Raw genomic sequence first — 20,208 nt, forward strand, 5'->3', positions numbered from 1 at the left:
AACACTCTATGCAAAAGATACATTTCACTGTGTGTTTTGATGTACATGTGACTAATAAAGAAATCTTATCTTAAAAAAAATTGCTGGGGCCTTGAGCAGTTTCTTTGCGACCTCTTTGACCATGGGTGAGGTCCCGGTGGACTGGCGAGTTGCTTCTGTTGTTCCTCTATTTAAGAAAGGAACAAAGGAAAATCTGGGGAACTATAGACTGGTGAGTGTCATGTCAGTTGTAGGGAAATTGCTGGAGAAAATTCTTAGAGATAGGATATATGAGCATCTGGAAGCCAATGGCTTGATTAGGGAAAGCCAGCATGGCTTTGTGTGGGGCAAGTCCTGTCTTATTAACCTGGTTGAGTTTTCTGACAGGGTGACGAGAGAGATTGATGAAGGTAGAGCTGTGGATGTCATCTATATGTACTTCAGTGAGGCATTTGACAAGGTCCCACATAATCGGTTAATCAAGAAAGTTCGTATGCATGGGGTCAGTGGATAATTGGCTGTGTGGATCCAGAACTGGCTTGCCTGTAGAAGATGGTGGTTGAAGGGACTTATTTGGGCTGGAGGCCTGTGAGTAGTGGTGTTCTGCAGGGATCTGTACTGTTGTGATGTGCGTAAATGACCTGGATGAGTATGTTCATGGATGGGTTAGTAAGTTTACAGGTGATACCAAGTGAAGTTGTGAATAGTGTAGAAGACTGGCGATGGATACAGCGTGATGTAGATCAGTTGCAGATGTGGGCAGGGGAATGGCAGATGGAGTTTAACCTGGATAAATGTGAGGGGCTGCACCTTGGTAGGACTAATGTCAAGAGGCAGTACACTCTTAAGGGCAAGACCCTTAACAGTGTTGAAGAGCAGAGAGACCTTGGGGTGCAAGTCCATGGCTCATTGAAAGTGGCTACACAGGTAGGCAGGGTGATTGAGAAGGCTTATGGAATGCTTGCATTTATTAATTGACGCATTGAATACAGGAGTCAAGAAGTTATGATGCATCTCTGTAGAACTCTGGTTAGGCCGCATTTAGAGTATTGTATGCAATTCTGGTCACCTCACTATGGGAAGGATGTTGAGGCTTTAGAGAGGGTGCAGAAGAGGTTTACTAGGATGCTGCCTGGATTAGAGGGCATGTGCTATCAGGAGAGGCTGGACAAACTTGGGCTCTCGTCTCTGGAGTGGCAGAGGCTGAGGGGTGATCTGTTGGAGGTGTATAAAATTATGAGGGACATAGGGTGGACAAGCAATATCTTTTTCCCATTATTGAGCGATCCAATACCACAGGCATGCATTCAAGATGAGAGGGGTTAGGGTCAGAACAGACATAAGGGGTACATTTTTTACTGAGAGAGTGGTGGGTGCCTGGAATGCGTTGCCTGTTAGGGTGGTGGAGGCAAATTCATTGGGGGCTTTTAAGAGGGGCTTGGCTGGGCACATGAATGAGAGGAAAATAGAGAGATATGGGCATTCTGTAGGTAGGAGGGACTAGCTATGTCAGCACAACTTTGTGGGCTGAAGGGCCTGTTCTGTGCTGTACGTTCTAATGTTCTATGTGACAATAATAAACTGATAATACTGAGAGAGACATCCCCTCTGTCCATTTTCTCTCTCCATCCTAAACTACCCAGTCCCCGTCACTTTTTCCCCTCCAGCTGCCCATCAACCAGACACTCCTCCCACTGGTTCCCCTGCCCACCTCCATCCCTTTATTCCGTGCTCCACCTTCCTCTCCTCTCAGATTCCATCATCTTCTGCCTTTGGTCACCTCTGCCTGTCACCTCCCAGCTTCTGGCATCGTTCCCACCTCTCCCTCATCCACCCGTCACCCACCAGCTCTTGCTCCACCCCTTCCCCCCCCACTGGCCATCTCCCCTCTTGTCTTTCAATGCAGATGAAGGGTCTCAATCCAAAAAGTCAACGGTCCATTTCCCTCCACAGATACTGTTTTCCCCACTGAGTTCCTCCAGCTTTTTGCATTGTAATAATATTAGGAAACCTTCAAGCTGTGCATATCATTTTTATTCTTTTGCATGCAATTTTACTGGCAACCAAAAATCTCCGCGGCACTGATTTGACGAATACAATCAATTCAAAAGGGTGAAAGGTAATGTCAAAATTCTGATTTTTAAAAAAAAATTAAGTTGTGGTGATTTAAGATCAGTTATTTGAGACAATATATTGATTAGCATCTTGAATCAAAATCCATTCTTTTTCAGCCACTGGGCACGTGCAACCACATCATTAGAGTAGTCTTTGCCTGTTGTACGAGCATCCACGTTATTGTAGCTTTCAACGTTTCCTGGCCCCATGTTGTAAGCAGAAATCCCGCCTGTTGTAAACAGACCAAACATCATGTTACAGCAACAGCAGTTTATTTAAAAAGTCCCTTTCATGTAATAAAATTACCCTGGACACTACACAGGAGTATTTACAAGATTTGACTGAGCCAAAAAAAAGTGATATTAGAACAGGTGACAAAAAGCTTTGTTACTGTGATGGTTTTTAAGTATTACAAATTCCAGTTTAGGGATTCAGTACCTTAAAGCATGATCACCTATTGTTACTGTATGATTGGAAATTCTATAAATTAGTATTTCATAATGCTATAGAGTAGTGTCATACAGCATGGAAACAGTCCCTTCAGCCCATTGAGTCCTCACTGATCATCACACACCCATTTACATTATAGAGGCAGAGTTTTGCAGCACAGAAAATGGGCCTTTCAGCCCAACTGGTCCATGCCAACCAAGATGCCCATCTAAGCTAGTTCCATTTGCCTGCATTTGGCAGATATCCCTCCAAACCTTCTCTATCCATGCACTTGTCCAATTTTCTCCAATCTCTGTGGCAACTCATTCTATATACAGATCACCGTCTGGGTGAAAAAGTTGCCCCTCAGGTCCTTTTTAAAATCTTTCCCCACTCACTTTAAACTGATGCTATATCTGGCACTATTCCCTTTTTATTCTCCCCATGAACTCAACTTCCCCCAGAGTCTACCACTCAACAACACATTAGGGATAATTTACAGAGGCCAATTAACCTACTAACCCACGTGTCTTTGGGATGTAGGAGGAAACCAGAGCACTCAGAGGAATCCCAGTGACAGGCAGAACATGCAAACTCCACAAAGAATGCCAATGGTCAGGATTGAACCGAGTCATAGGAGCTGAGGCAGCAGCTCAACAGCTGTGCCACCTTATAACTTAGCCCCGATGGAATTAAAGGCTTCAAGGGCTTTGATCCAGGTACACCCTGTGCAGCTGACCCAGAGTTTGGGCAGCATCTCTCACTTTCAGAGTTGGAAATTTTCCAATATTCTTGTCCTGCCATCTTCACTGTTACATTGACCTGTTCATAGCCATGCCAAAGAACTGGTCACAGATGCAAGTGACTTAGCCAAACCCTGGGAAATACACTGACTGCTAGACTGTGCACACAAAGTTTACTGGTCAGAGACAATGCCAGGGGGATATGACACAACAATTCTGAAGGGTGACTCTGCTCGCTTCCTACAGCCCCTCCAGTATTCAGAGCATTAAAAACTGCAGGATAAGGTGAAAAAGAGGCACAAACCTTTAAGTTGCTGTTCTTTAGTCCAGTATGGAAACTTTTGTTGAATGGCTTCAATCATTTTTACCAGAATCCCTGTTGCTTGCATAAGATGTTCTTTGCTGTCCCAACCTCCAACAGGAGAATGATAGCGTACGTCAACCTGGAATAGAAGTGACATTTTTTTGCCAATGGATTGGGATTCACTTCTCATTGCAATGACATTACAATGCTCTATGATTGTGAATCAATTTAATGTTGGGTGTGCTGGTGCAATTGTTGATGACTCTTTCCCCAGATGGCTCAGCATGTGGAGTCTGGTCTTACTCCTGGAGCACACTCAAAGAAAATATTTGGATTTAATCGACACTCTTCACAAAAAAAGAAATAAGGGTAAAAGTAGGTCACCAGGACCCTCAAGCCTGCCCTGTCATTCAATACGATCATGGCTAATCTGCCTGATCCCCATAGCCCTACTTCCCCAATCTTCCAAAAACATCTGCATCCACTGTAGATATTTCCAGTGAGCTAGCCTGCATGACTCTGGGGCAGAGAATGCCAGAGGTTCACAATAATCCGAAAGAAGAAATTTCCACAGCCCCAGGCCTTGTCGATATGCTTTACAGCCAGTGAACTACTTTTGAGGTACAGTCACTTTTGAGGTACAATCTATGCCGTCTAGTTTTAGATTCCCTTTTCTGGGGAAAAAGAGTGACCATTCGCCTCATCTCTGCCCCTCATGATTTTATAAACCTTTATAAGCTCACCCCTCAGCCTCCTTTACTCCAGAGAAAAAAGATAAGATATCTTTAAGATATCTTTATTAGTTACATGTACATTGAAGCACACAGTGAAATGCATCTTTCGCATAGTGTTCTGTGGGCAGCCCGCAAGTGTCACCACGCTTCCGGCGCCAACGTAGCATGCCCACAACTTCCTGACCCGTACGTCTTTGCAACGTGAGAGGAAACCGGAGCACCTGGAGGAAACCCACGCAGACATGGGGAGAACGTACAAACTCCTTACAGACAGTGGCCGGAATTGAATCCGGGTCGCTGGCGCTGTAAAGTGTTACACTAACCGCTACACTACCGTGCCTGCCCTTAAAGCCCCAGCCAATCCAGTCTCTCCTTATAACTCAAGCCCTCCAGTCCCAGCAACATTCTTGGTGAATCTTTCCTGCACATTTCCAGCTTAATGACATCCATTCTATTGCCGTACACAATACTCCGTGTGGTCATACCAAGGTCTTGTATGTCATGTATCATGATATTCCAGCTCTTGTACTCAATGCTCTGATCACTGAAGGCCAGCATGCCAACCACCTTCACCACCATCTACCCGTGTTGCCACTTTCAGGGAACTATGTAGTTGTACCCCCAGGTCTCTGTTCTACACAACTCTCCAGGGCCCTGCGTGCTCTCCAGTTGCAGTACTGATCCTTGGCAATAGATGACAATGTTGATCCACATTTCTGAAACTGGAAGCAATTCCAGTTGATGCTGAATCATTACACAGTGGAATCCTCTATTCTTCTGAGACTTGTCTACCTGCAGCAGAAACCTGAAGGTACTGGGCACCAGCAATGCTGGAGGAACTCAGTGGATCAAGCAGCATCTGTGGAAGGAAAGGCATTTTAAAGAAATGGGGAAGAAAGGGACATCAACATGATAATGGGAAACAGAGCAGTTGGAGAATTCAGTGTTCATTCCAGAAGATTACAAAGTGCTAAATGTTGTTCCTCTGGTTTATGTTGGGTCTCATTATGGTAGTAGAGGAGGCCACAGACAGAAAGGTTGGAACAGGAGCACGATTGAGAATTAAAGTGGCATGTAACAGGAAGTAGAGGATCATCCCTGTAAACTGAGTGCATGTGCTCTACAAAACAATCACCGCATCTGTGTTTGGTTTCTCCAATGTAGACACTGTGCTGTGAATATCAAATGCCGTAAACCATGTTGGAAGGGCAAGTGAACTGCTGCTTCACCTGGAATGATTGTTTGGGCCCTGGATGGTGGGAAGGGGTGTTTCATCTCCTCTGGTTGCACGAGAACGTGCTGTGGGATGCAGTGTGGAGGGTGGGGGCGCAAGAGGGAGTCACAAAGGGAGCAGTCCCTCCAAAATGCAGTAAAAAAGGGAGGAGGGGAAGATGTGACTGGCAGTGGGATAGTGTTGGAGCCGGTGGAAATTGCAAAGGGTAATCTGTTGAAGGTGAAAACTAGTGAGCAGGAAGACACGTCCCAGAGTAACACTATTTGTTCAGTCCCAGGGGAGACGGGAGAGAGCAAACATATTGGAAGGAGAGGAAATGCAACTGAGAGCTTGATACACTATGGCCAGGGGAAGCAGCTTTCAGGTAGCCTGTTGTTTTTTATATATAAAAAAGTACACACCTTATATCATCATTTTTTTTGATATTTAATCACACCTGCCCATCATCTCTTCACCCTTTAGTTTCACCTCTGTTTTCTCTTCTCCTGCATCTATAAACTGTTTAATCTCCAATTTTGTCCAGCTCTGATGAGGGGCTAATGAGATTCAGCATGTCAAAGGCTCTGACAAACTTCTATAGACGTACCGTGGAAAGCATTCTGACTGGTTGCATCATGGCCTGGTGTGGAAACTCCAGTGCAAAGGAATGCAAAAGGCTACAGAGAAATGGCAGACTCAGCCAGTTCCATCACGGATATAGCTCTCCCCATCATTGAGGACATCTACAAGAGGTGATGTCTCAGGAAGGTGACATCCATCGTCAGGGACCCCCACCATCTGGGCCATGCCTTCCTCTCACTGCTGCAATCAGGCAGGTAGTACAGGAGCCTGAAGACCCACACCTCAAGGTTCAACAACAGCTTCTTCCCCACTGCCATCAGGTTCTTGAACCAACTTGAAAAACCTCAATACTACCTCAGACTATATTCTTTGTCTCTCAGTCTCGCACTGGCGTCACTGTTTATTTTACATACATTTATTGCATCCAGTACATTGGCGAAACCCGACGCAGATTGGGTGACTGCTTCGTCAAGCACCTTCGCTCCGTCCGCCGCAACAGCCAGGACCTCCCGGTAGCCACCCGCTTAAATTCCACATCCCACTCCCATACTGACGTGTCTACTTCCAAGTTGAGAACATGCTCTATTGCAACGTTGGGGCTAGATGCAGGTTGGAGGAACAACACCTCATATTCTGCCTTGGGAGTCTCTAACTTGATGGCCTCAACATCGATTTCTCTAATTTCCAGTAACCCCAACCCTTCTTTTTCTCTCCCCCACCCCCACTCCTTATTCCCATGTTTTTCCTTATTCCCATGGTTCCCTTCTCCCACCTTGTTGACCTGCCCACCTCCCCCATCCTTTAATCCAGGGTCCACTGCCCTGTTCCACCAGGTTCCTTCTTTATCCCTTTGCCTCTCCTACCTATCACCTCTCAGCTTGTTTCATCTTCCTCCACCCCCCCCCCCCCCCCACCCACTTACCTTCCCCTTCTCACCTGGGCTCACCCATCACCCGAACTCACCTGTCCCCTGCCTGCGTGTGCTCCTCCCCCTCCCCCCCACCTTCTTATTCTGGCTTCTGCCCTCTTCCTTTCCAGTCCAGATGAAGGGTCTCGGCCCAAAACGTCGACTGTTTATTCCCCTCCATGGATGTTGCCTGACCTGCTGAGTTCCTCCAGAACTGTGCATTGCTCCAGATTCCAGCATCTGCAGAATTTCTTGCATCTCCGTATGTTAGTTTGTTTATGTTAACTTGGCCTGGTCTTGTAATGTGCTGTGCTGCTGCAAAAAGCTAATTTTCATGGTATTTATACCCTATGTATGCATGCCTACGACAACAATAAACTCAAACCATTCCCCTGCAGAGGCTGAGCAATCTACATGTTCTGTTCCTATTTTAATTCCAGCATTGACTATGTTTTCCTTTTAGAGTCGTTGAGTCAAACAGAACAGAAACAGGCCCTTCCACCCACCTAGTCTGCACTGAGATAACTCAAATAACGATGAGTCGGTGTACAGGAAGGAGATAGAAAGCCTAGTGACATGGTGTCATGATAACAACCTTTCCCTCAATGTCAGCAGAACAAAAGGGCTGATTGAAAAACACAATGACGCTGGAGGAACTCAGCAGGCCAGGCAGCATCCGTGGAGAAAAGCAGGCGGTCAACGTTTCGGGTCAGGACCCTTCTTCAAGACTGAAGATAGGAAAAGGGGAAGCCCAATATAGAGGAGGGAAAAACAGAGCAGTGATAGGTGGACAAAAGAGGGGAGGTGAGGTGGGAACAGGATGGTGACAGGTAGATGCAGGTAAGAGATAGTGATAGGCAGGTGTGGGGAGGAGGGGAGAGCAGATCCACCAGGGGAAGGGTAAATAGGTAAGAGAGAGGGAAAAAAAGAGAGGCTAGGAAAGGGAAGGAGAGAAGAGGCATGGTGGGGGGGGGGGGGGTGGGGGGGTTGTGGGGAAGGGGGGTGGGGATTACCTAAAGTGGCAGAATTCAATGTTTATGCTGTTAGGCTGCAAGGTTCCAAGATGGAAAATGAGGTGCTGTTCCTCCATTTGTGCTTGGAATTCTCCTGGCAGTGGAGGAGGCCGAGGACTGACATATCTGTGGTGGAGTGGGAGGGGGAGGTGAAGTGACCGGCAACAGGGAGATGCAGATCGCGGTTACGGACAGAGCGCAGGTATTCTGCGAAATGGTCACCTAGTCTGCGTTTGGTCTCAGCAATGTAGAGGAGGTCACATTGGGCCACTAAAGGGATGGTCATTGACTTCAGGACAGGCAGCGCTGTACATGCACCTGTCAAGATCAATGGTGCTGAGGTCGAAAGGGTTGAGAGCTTCAAGTTCCCAGGAGTGAACATCACCAATAGCCTGTCTTGGTCCAACCACGTAGACACCATGGCCAAGAAAGCTCACCAGCACCTTCACTTCCTCATGAGGCTAAAGAAATTTGGCATGTCCCCTTTGACACTCACCAATTTTTATCGATGCTCCATAGAAAACATCCTATCTGGATGCATCACGGCTTGGTATGGCAACTGCTCTGCTGAGGCTGGGAGAAACTGTGGAGATTTGCGAACACAGCCCACCATATCACGGAAACCAGCCTCCCCTCCATGGACTCTCGCTGCTTTGGTGAAGCAGCCAGCATAATCAAAGACCCCACCCACCCGGGTCATCTCTCCTCTCCCATAAGGCTGAAGATACAGGAGCCTGAGGGCATATACCACCAGGCTTAAGGACAGCTTCTGTCCCACTGTGATAAGACTATTGAATGGCTCCCTTATACGATGAGATGAACTCTTGACCTCACAATCTACCTTATGGCCATGCACCATTGTCTACCCACAATGTACTTCCCTGCAGATGTGACACTTTACTCTGTATTCTGTTATTGTTTTGACCCTGCACTACCTCAATGCACTGTGTAATGAATTGATCTGTACAAACAGTGTGCAAGACAAGATTTTCCACTCTACCTCGGTACAAGTGGCAATAATAAACCAATACCAAGACCACCACCCATTTACACAAATTCTATATTAATCCCATTTTTTATTCCCCCTCATTCCCACTAACCACAAGATTTGATCAATTACATAACACACCAGGGCCATTTACAGCAGCCAATTAACCTGCACACCTTTGGGATGTGGGAGGAAGCTGGAGCACCCAGGGGAAACCCACATGGTGACAGGAAGAATGTGTAAACTCCACACAGAGAGCACCCAAGGCCAGGATCAAACCTGGGTCTCTGGCGTTGAGAGGTAGCCGCTCTACCAGCTGTGCTGCTCTGTTGTGTCTGTTCTGGTCTGCACCAAGGGAAAGGTTTCTCTGCTGTGTTAGAAGGAAACTTGTTTCTACCTGCATGAGGCCAAATGCGTTCCCATAGTCACCGTAGCCATCTACCAAGGCATTGCCTCCTCGAGATTCACGGGAGATGATTGCACCGATAATGGCTGGATCGATTTGATGGGCATGGGCAACTTGCTGTGTCAAAGACTTATACCGATTCACCCTCTGAAGATCAGTCGCCATCAGCCTGTGAGAAGCTGCAACACCTGAAAACAGAAGCAAACTCTTGAGTCATTTTGCTTTTGACTTGATCTCACCAGGTTTTTTCAGCAAATGGAATAGAAAACAGAACATGCTGAAAACAAACCAGCAGGTAAGAAAGTGTCTGTAGAAAGAGGGTCAGAGTTAAAGTTAATGCAAACCCTCTCCTCAGACGCTGCCTGACCTGCTGAGTGTTTCCAGCATTTTCTGTTTTTATTTCAGATTTTCAGCATCTGTGGCTGTTATTTTTATTTTAAGCAATGGACCTTTTGTTTAACAATTATGAGAGACTTGCTCCATTGTTTGAAGGCTTTATAAATGTGTTCCATTGTTCCTTCCCATTCTGGAGTTCCGTGTTTGGATTTCACCACATGCTTTGTACGTGAATGTTGGTTGAAATGCATTAATGTCTGATTCTGGTTTAATATGATCTTACCTGGTCCAACTACTCCTTCACCCCCATCTCTTCCAGTCTCTGGGAAACCTGGGATCCCAGGGCACCAATGCTCAAGGCGAGAGGTTATGGTGCGAGGTCACTCTGATGCGAGAAGCTGAGCGGTGGAAGAGGTAAAGGGCTAAAGGAGGAATCCTGTAGGAGAGGACAGTAGACCACGGAATATCAGTTTATCTTTCTGTAGTGTGGGTCCGCCCTACCATTTTGAGAAGTCAAAAGGGAAAAATCTGAAGCCTTTCCAATGATAGGCCAATCCCAGAGATTCATCTTAGAGCCTTATATCCAAGCCGAGTCTAACAATACCTAACTTCATGCATTGAGTTCAGTTACAGTTGGGTGTACACACTACTAAAGCAGTCATGTTCTTTACAGGTTGTGACAAGCAGTGCCAGCCCCGCTCTGTACTTTCTCCAGGCCAGGATGACATGCTTGGTATTACCGCACATGTCCTATGGTATTGATCAAGAGTAATGTGTACAACAACAATTTTTCCTGCTTTTCTGCAAGTTCTACTGGATTGGATCTGGAAATAGCCCTAATTCCACAGGATTTCGGCCATCCTGGATGGGGTCTGGATTGGCTGTGGTCAGCCTGGTTTGGCTCAGGTCACATTTGGATTGGCTGTGCTTGGGTTTGAAAGTAGCTGAAGACATTTTCAGTCTGGAAAATTGGATATGGTAGGCAAGTGTTCTAACGATGGATCTTCAACCTGAAATGTTAAATCTATTTCTCTTTCCACAGATGCTGCCTGACCTGCTGAGATTTGAGCACTTTGTTTTCATTTCAGCATCTGCTATTTTTGATTTTCATTGGGCTGGATGCCATTTGGTTGTGTTTGAATGAGCAGATTATTAGTTCTAATATTAAACCAGCTTGCTTGTTCTTTATATGTGGCAATACTCTTGATTTGGATATTAGACAATTACTGGCGAACCCCTCATTTCTATTTATACTTTCATGCCCAAATCAAAACAATCCACAAGAACAGGAATGCACTTTAACCTTCAGTCATTCCTCGTCATGGGCAACATTAGTAAAGCCGCCATTTGTTGCCTGTCTTAACTGTCCTTGAATTAAATCGCTATTTTAGTTCAAATCTTGCCATTGCCACATGAAGATCAGACCAGACAAAGGCAGAAAATTTCCTTCCTTGAAAGAAATAAGTCAGCATCAGTTTTGTGGTTGGCATTACTGACTCTGCCCTTCTTGTTCTTGATTTTAATTAATTGAATTTCACTTCTAAATTTGGTCCTGGACTCATGACTTGGTTATCTGTCCAGGACTTTGGACAAGTTGGCTGGCAATTTAATTTCAGTGTTACTGTTGCCACCTGGACTCTTACAATGTAGACTGTTTAGCAGTGACTGAAACTTTAGATAATTATTGCAAAGGAGTGCACTCACTGACAGGATATTACAATATGAATTTGTGGATGAGCACATGGCAATCTATTAACTACTCCCACCACTTACCTTTGAAGTTCAGGTTGTCCTGGTTTGCAGTTTCCTGGGAAGCTCCTGTTGTTTCAACCCGTGTAATATCACCGTAGATAGAAGCTCCTGGGAAACAGGCAAGTTATTCAAACAAAAATACGATGCAGAAATAATGTTTGATTTCCCCTTTTCATCTGGGATCAGTTAACACAAACCACAGATTGTATTCAATATTCTGGTGGCATCTTCTGACTAGGTTCAGTTGGTTTTTGGATAGATATCATCAGGAGAATGAACCTTTAATGATTCATAGAAAATAACAAATATCAAAGAGTGTTGTTGACAAGACAACTGGAAGAGGAATAAAAAGACATCACTGGGATACTTAACTATAACCTCCAAGTGTACAATTGCCATTATTCGCTGTATTGGCAAATCTCACATCCTGCCTATAATTTTTCACATTGCATAATGTTCAGAACATGAAAGGGGAAAACTACTCAGTTATTGGATATAATATGGAATGTTTGTGTGGATTTGGTTATTAAACATAACTGATGTCCCAGTCCAGATGATGGGTCTCGACTGTACATTTCCCTCCACAGATGCTGCCTGACCAGAGTTCCACCAGCACCTTGTGTTATTTCAGCATCTGCAGTCTTGTGTCCAGAACACAGACGTTGTCTGACCTGCTGAGTGCTTCCACCAATTTCTGTTTTTATTTCAAATTTACAGCATTTGTACTTTAAAAAAACTCTTTAGGTAGTAGACATATTGGGTGGCCGCTAGAGAAAGATGGGTGATTGTGGACATCAGACACTGGTTCTGGAGGGCAAGGGTGAGATGGCTGGATGCCCAGATAGGGAATTGCCAAGAGAATGGGAATTTGAAGTCAGTGATGACATTCCCATTCCTATCAATATCCTGAACTTCCTGATCTTTTCCCAATCACACAGTGCACCTCCACTCTTGAGCACCACCTTCTCTGTGAACCTGCCCCAAATGATCTCCCAGAGAAGGCTCAGGTGGTGTTTTATCTTGCTACAAATCCCCAGCCCTTTCTCAACTTTAGAGAGAACAGGAAGGATGGTAGTGCTTTAACCCAGCAAGACAGCATCATGATTGGCAGAAGACTAAGGTGTGGTGGGCAGGAAGTGTTGATGTTGGGTCACTGACTGATTATCTAAAATGAAAGACATCCTGGCGTATATCAATCAAGCGACATCCTCCAGTTTGTCAGACCTAAAACACAAGCAACGTAACAGCAGTCTATATAAACATTACTATAAAATAAACTTAAACATGTAGACATTACATTCATGGAAATACACAAAATGTCCAACAGAACCAAGCCTAATTGCTCCAGTATTTATGCTTCATATAAGCCTCCCATTTCCCTGCATTTAACTAGCTAGATCTTTACACTCCAGTGTTAGATCCCAACATAGAGTAAAATAACAAGGAAAAGCTTACCAGACATAGTGCTGTTCTTGGTAGTCACGGCAGGTCAAATGTACTTCTGATGAAGTGCCAGATGATCACACCTTAAAACAAGTACGCAATTGACAAGATCGTGATAACAAGTTACATAATATTAAAAGGATTACTGCTGGCATTTGTCAAACCTTGCTGAGATTTGTTTAGTCAAACATTGGTAACTGCTTTCCTTTGTGCTTTCAGAAGTTTAGAATAAACAGCTTCTGATTCCAGAGTTGCCCTGCTGTAACTTTTTGTGTTTTAACTTTTATTGGTATTAACTCTAATCACTCTGGAGAAAGAAAAACAACCAACATACTGAATTGTACAATACCCAAGATTATGCTTTTCACTTATGATCTGTCATGGCAGCCCTTAAATTCTGACTGATTTTAGGGATTGTTTCCTCTTAATCCTAGTTCTGACAAAGAGACACTGCAAATGAGTGAAGTTCAGAGAGATCTAGGTGTTCCAGAGCACAAATCACAAGTTAGCAGGCAGATGTATCAAGGAGACAGGAAACAGGTCCTTCAGCCCAACCCATCCATACTGACCAAGATGCCCATCTAAGCAAGTCCTATTTGGTAACTGGTGATTGGTTTATTGTCACATCCTATAAATGATTTATATCCCTCCATAGTCATGTCTAACAGCCTCTTAAACACTGTTATCACATCTGCTTCTACCACTACCTCCAGCAGCCTGTTCCAAAGTTAGAAAAGACCTTACCCATTGTTACCTATACCTTTGCCTCCTGATTGAAGCCTCACAAGCCTCAAACACTGAAGCTGGAACTCAACCACAACAACTTCAGAAAAGGCTGCCCTGCCTTCTTTTTATTGGCTGATGTACCTCACAATTAGCCAATCAGAAATGCTTCTTCAGTCTTGTTCTTAACTGCCAAAACACTTTTAAATAGCTCTGGGTCCACCTCTCAGCTGCCAACATCTGGGATTTTATAACAAAGGTTCAAAGTTTAAGAATAGGTGGTGTTCTGTTACACGTACAGGGTGTTGATGAGGCCACACCTGGAATACAGTGCACAGTTTTGGTCCCTGTACTTAAAAAAGGATAGAGTAGCGGGACAGTTTTGGTTGCACTTTTCCCAGCTTAATAACATCTTTCTGCAACAGAGTAACTCAGTCCTGCAAGTCCAGGCAACATCGAGGTGAATTTTTGTGCAGCCCCATTGTAGATTTCCCAACCTGGGGAATCTGCAGAAGATTGCTCTTCGCTGGAGTCCACCCATGCTGTGATCCCATTGCCAGCACCGTTGCCCCTCTGCACCTCTGGCCCTGGTTGGGACTTGCCCATTGACAGGCTCATCCACTGACAGATCCATGGAGATCTCAGCAGAAGATTCCATTTAATGTAATTGGTATTGATATTGGTTTATTATTGTCACTTGTACTGAGGTACAATGAAAAACTTGTCTTGCATACCGATCGTACAGGTCAATTCATTACGCAGTGTAGTTACATTGGGTTAGTACAGAGTGCATTGATGTAGTACAGGTAAAAACAATAACAGTACAGAGTAAAGTGTCACAGCTACAGAGAAAGTGCAGTGCAATAAGGTGCAAGGTCACGAGAAGGTAGATCGTGAGGTCAGAGTCCATCTCGTCGTATAAGGGAACCGTTCAATAGTCTTATCACAGCGGGTAGAAACTGTCCTTGAGCCTGGTGGTACGTGCCCTCAGGCTCCTGTATCTTCTACCTGATGGAAGAGGAGAGAAGAGAGAATGACCCGGGTGGGTGGGGTCTTTGATTATGCTGGCTGCTTCACCAACACAGCAAGAGGTAAAGACGGAGTCCAAGGAGGGGAGGCTGGTGTCTGTGATGCACTGGGCTGTGTCCACAATCCTCTGCAGTTTCTTGTGGTCCTGGGCAGAGCCGTTGCCGTACGTCAATTGGACAGGGAATGGAGTTGGCTCTTCAAGAGTGGACATCAAAGGGTCAGTAACACCAATTTCGCCGGTACATTTATTTTAAGCTTTCTCATGGCCATAAATTAGTCAAACAAAGAGATTTCCTACCCATTTTTTAGTGAGGTAACAGTGGAACAGATGTAAGGAAATTAAACAGCTTTAGTTTCATCCAGGAGTAATAGAACCATAGAACCATACAACACAAAACAGGCCCTTTGGCCCACCATGATGTGCCGTCCATCAGACCACCCTCACACTACCTAACCCTTTCCTCCCGCATATCCCTCTATCTCACATTCCTCCATATGCCTATCCAACAAGCTCTTGAACCTGTCCAACGTATCTGCCTCCACCACCACCCCAGGCAGTGCATTCCACGCACCAACCACTCTCTGGGTGAAAAACCTGCCCCTGACATCTCCCCTGAACCTCCCACCCATAACCTTAAAGCCATGCCCTCTCATCTTGAGTATTGGTGCCCTGGGAAGGAGGCGCTGACTGTCTGCTCTATCTATTCCTCTCAATATTTTATATACCTCTAACATGTCTCCTCTCATCCTCCTCCTTTCCAGTGAATAAAGCCCTAGCTCCTTAAGCCTCTCCTCATATTCAATACGCTCTAATCCAGGCAGCATCCTGGTAAATCTCCTCTGCAGCCTCTCCAATGCCTCCACATCCTTCCTATAATGAGGCGAGCAGAACTGAACACATATTCGATGGAATATGTGATTCTGAAATAAGAACATTGCATTTTCTTAACCCTAAACTGTTTAGTGTAAATGCCAATAGTAGCGGGAAATTATGACTAAATAAAAACATAACCAAGACTTACCAGCATGTAATGTTGGATAGCTAACCCCTCAAAGTGAAAGCAGTAAACTGTAAGTGAAACTGTAAGTCAGAAGTTGCATCATTACTGGTGCTTCTGGTAAGCGAGGTGTGGCCTTGCACTCATTTTGGTTTTAGATATTCTTGTATGGGATTGGAGGCTGCAGACTTGTATTGCCAAGAGAAATTAACCCATTGTTGTATGCAGTAATGTCAGCATACATAACCTCTGCTTCCATAGTTCAGATCAGAAGCAGAGTTTAATGCACACATTACTAAATTTTACATAGAACAGTACAGCACAGAAACAGGCCCTTCAGCCCACAATATCTGTGCTGAAGGATGCCAAACTAAACTAATCCTGCCTGCCTGCACATGATTCCTATCCCTCCATTCCCTGCATATTCATGTGTCTATCTAAAAACCTCTTGAACACCAGTATCGTATCTGCTTCCACAATTCCCACTGGCAGCCCATTCCAGGCACCCACCACTCTCTGTGTAAAAGCCTTGCCCCGCACATAGAACATGGTACATGGAACATGGAACATAGAATGAGACAGTACAGGAACAGGCCCTTCAGATCACAATGTTGTGCTGAACTAATTAAACCAATGACGCCTAATTGAACTAATCCCTTCTGCCTGCACATGGTCCCTATTCCTCCATTCTCTGCATATTCATGTACCTATCTAGGAGCCCCTTAAATCCCTCTATTGTGTCTGCCTCCACCACAACATCTGCAGTGGATTCCAGACAATTCCAGTGGAAGTCCAATAATCCGCTATCCGACCATTCAGAAATCCCAATGGGTTGGCATCTGGCTCACCAAGTGGTGTTTGTAGTGCTTCTCTTCCACGTACCGGGACTCTTGTGCTTCCTTTCCTGCTTATCAGGGCCCTGGTTCCTGTGCTCAATTAAAACTCACCAGGGCCCCTGTCTCCACCCTCTCTTTAAACTGACGAGGGCCCCACTTCCCACGCTTCCTCTAAACTCGTCAGGTTCACTGGAAAATTCATTATAGTACCCGGTAACATGCACAAATAGTGAATTAAAGGCTAATTGAGGTACTAATAGGAGTGCAACAGTCCGGATGTCTGTCAGTCTAGCACCACGAAAGTCCTGAATGTGCCACATTATAGAAGATTTACCATACATAATGCCACGTTTTCAGAATCAGATTTATTATCACTGACATATGTTGTGAAATGTGTTGTTTTGCGGTAGCAGTACAGTGCAAAGACATAAAATTACTATAAGTTACAAAAAACGAACAAATAGTGCAAAAAAAAGAATAACAAGGTGGTGTTCATGGGTTCATGAACCATTCAGAAATCTGATGGTGGAGGGGAAGAAGCTGTTTCTGAATCTCCGAGTGTGGGTCTTCAGGCTCCTGTACCTCCTCCCTGATGGTATTAACGTGAAGAGGGCGTATCCTGGATGGTGAGGGTCCTTAGTGTCGGATGCTGCCTTCTTGAGGCATTGCCCTTTGAAGACGTCCTTGATGGCGGGGAGAGTTGTGTCAATAATAGGGCTGGCTGAGTCCTCAGCTTTCTGCAGTCTTTGGCGATCCTGTGCATTGGAGCCTCCATACCAGGCTGTAATGCAAATGACATGCAATTTAGGCATGGCTGCTGAATGCATGCAAATTTTCACCTTCTTTTGCTTTTAATGTTGCAGCAAACACAAGTCTTGAACCCTCAACCTTTCAATTCTGATACAAGCGTGTTCCCCATTGAGCCATTGCCGACAACTGCCTCTCAGCATCTTCTATAAGCTTAGGACGTGTCAAATCTCAGCTGGTGGCTTGGTTATGGAATGTAGGTACAGTTGTTTTGAGGGGGAATTGAATGAGGTCTGGTTGGAGATAATGGTATCACTTCAGAATCAATGGACGTGTTTTGGAGGTGACCTCATCGAAGCAGACAAAATTCTTGAGGGCTCCACAGGTTGATGTTTCCCTGACCAAGGAGTCTAGGATTAGGGATAAAGGGTAGTCCACTGAATTTCTTCAAAGGATGATGAACTTTCCAGTCCTAGAGGGCTGTGAACTCTCAGACCCTGAGTTCATTAAACACTACAATTTTCAGATATTAGAGAAGTTAAAGATATTGAGGTAGGGCAGGGAAATGATGTGGATCCGCCATCATCCGTTAAATGCCAGGACAAATTCAAGAGGTTGTGTAGCCTAGTCCTCCTGGCTTCCCTGTGTTCTCAGAAGTTGCAATCACAGAAGGAAACCCCAAACCAACTTTCTGCTGGAGTCGAAGTAGAACAGGAAAATCCACACATGGTATAATAAGCAGGTTTGATTTATTTTCAGGAAGATGCAAGGCATATCTGTTCTCCTGGGCAAAATGTGAGGTTGTTTCATTCACTGGCCAATCTTCCACTCTGACACCATCTGGACTTTAATGAAAGCTAAATTATAAACTGGAAGGAAAAGTGTTTGCTATTAGCTTTGTGAAACTCAAGCTGTTTAACAGCAACCTGCAATGGTTGAGCACTCTTGACATAATAAACTTCTTCAAGGCTCTTTTCACAGTACACCAACCCCTCACGGAATCAGGAAAATTAGCAGGGAAACAACTTGAACAATATTGGGTTTAAACAGGTATTAAATGCAAGGGGAGAGGTAGAAAAGCTAAGAGGTATAACCTGAGCAGTATGCCAGAACATGCCTAAGAGAAATTTAGAATAATAAGACAATGCTGGAAACACTCAACAGGCCAGGCAGTGTCTGTAGAGAGAGAAGCAGTTAATATTTCAGGTCAAAGACTCTTCGTTAGAACTGAGAAAACAGGTTAATCCAGGAGGTAGAAAAGGTGGGGGAGGGCAATGGGTGAACAGAGGGAGATGTAGTGAAAAAACAAGGTGCTGGAGGGACTCTGTGGGGAGAAATGGACAATTGATATTTCAGATCGAGACCCTTCATCTGGACTCAGTTTCAGATGAAGGGTCTCGACCCGAAACGTTGACTCTCCATTTCCCTCCACAGATGCTGCCTGACCCACAGAGCTCCCCCAGTACTTTGTTGCTTTGCTCCAGATTCCAGCATCTGCAGTCCCTTTTGTCTCCTGAAATGATATTGTCCTTAAAAGGAGAGTTCAGCTCCTTTGTTTGTATAATGTGTTGCTAATGTTTTGAAGTCTGGGTGAAATTTAGAGAGAAATCTAAATTTTCCTTCCACTATAGTCAATAGAACCAAGTTTTAGAAGTGGTGTGCTGTAAACAATGGTGCAGACTGAGTCAAAAAACAGATCACTGGGAGAACTCAGCAGGTCAAGCAGCATCTGTGGAGGCAAAAGGTGTATATTGATGTTTTGGGTGGAGATCCTGGTTCAGGACTAAGAGGGAAGAGATTTAATTGCCAATATTTAGCAGTTTGTATTGCTGTACCATTGGTATAGCCATGCCTTCAGCTGCCTAGGCCCTAAGCTCAAATATTTCTTCCTTAAACCTCTCTGCTGCTCATTTTCTTCTTTTAAGATACTCCTCAAAATCTTCTTCTTTTGGTAGTAGGTAGTAGATGCACAAACCAAACTCACACAAGCCGCACACACTGACTACTGTCTATACTTGTCGCTGCCTTGGTAAAGCAGCCAGCATAATCAAAGGCCCCACCCATGCCAAACATTCTCTCTTCTCCCCTCTTCCATCAGGCAGAAGATAGAAATGCCTGAAAGCACATACCACCAGGCTCAGGGACAACTTCTTCCTGTTGTTATAAGACCATTGAATGGTTCCTTAGTACAATATGATGGACTCTTGACCTCACAATCTACCTTGTTATGACCTTGCACCTTATTGTCTACTTGCACTGCACTTTCTCTGTAACTGTAACACTTTATTCTGCATTCTGTTATTGTTTTACCTCAATACACTGGTGTAATGAATTGATCTGTATGAACGGTATGCAAGGGAAGTTTTTCACTGTACCTTGGTACATGTGGCAATAATAAATCAATTTACCAATTTACAGCAACCACCATGTTAAAACAATGATTCTTTAGAGTTTCAAGTCCCCAAATAGATAGATAGATATTTATTTATTAGTCACATGTACATCGAAACACACAGTGAAATGCATCTTTTTGCATTGCTGAGAATGTGCTGGGGGCAGCCTGCAAGTGTCGCCACACTTCTGGTGCCAACATAGCATGCCCACAGCTCCTAACCTGTACCTCTTTGGAATTTGGGAGGAAACCGGAGCACCCTGAGGAAACCCATGCAGACACGGGGAGAACGTACAAACTCTTTACAGACAGCAATGGGAATTGAACCCAGATTGCTGGCACTGTTTATAGCATTACACTAACTGCTACACTAGTTCTGGCAGCTGAAACAGACAGCCCAGTAATGCCACCCTCTCAAAGTTGTCCTGAATTGGTGAAGAAGTGTTAGCCAAGCCAATCGCACCAACACCTGGGAATGAGATTCAGAATGAATGATTTATGGAGGATTTCCTCTCTTCCCTATTGTAATACAATTGGCA

At 44.7% G+C, this 20,208-nt stretch overlaps 1 protein-coding gene across 1 annotated transcript; it reads right to left on the reverse strand.

The window, feature by feature from the left end:
- Positions 1 to 1,997: 1,997 nt before the first annotated feature.
- LOC127573239 (lysozyme g-like) lies at positions 1,998 to 15,798 on the reverse strand. The gene is made up of 6 exons (XM_052021263.1): positions 15,719 to 15,798; positions 12,957 to 13,027; positions 11,523 to 11,609; positions 9,405 to 9,601; positions 3,571 to 3,709; positions 1,998 to 2,323 (listed from the first exon to the last, which is right to left on the reverse strand). The coding sequence occupies exons 2-6, from the start codon at positions 12,961 to 12,963 to the stop codon at positions 2,190 to 2,192; spliced, it is 564 nt and encodes a 187-aa protein (XP_051877223.1). The 5' UTR covers positions 12,964 to 13,027; positions 15,719 to 15,798; the 3' UTR covers positions 1,998 to 2,189.
- Between the last annotated feature and the right edge of the window lie 4,410 nt (positions 15,799 to 20,208).

Source organism: Pristis pectinata, chromosome 8, assembly GCF_009764475.1.
Source record: "Pristis pectinata isolate sPriPec2 chromosome 8, sPriPec2.1.pri, whole genome shotgun sequence".
NCBI classification, from domain to species: Eukaryota; Metazoa; Chordata; class Chondrichthyes; order Rhinopristiformes; family Pristidae; genus Pristis; species Pristis pectinata.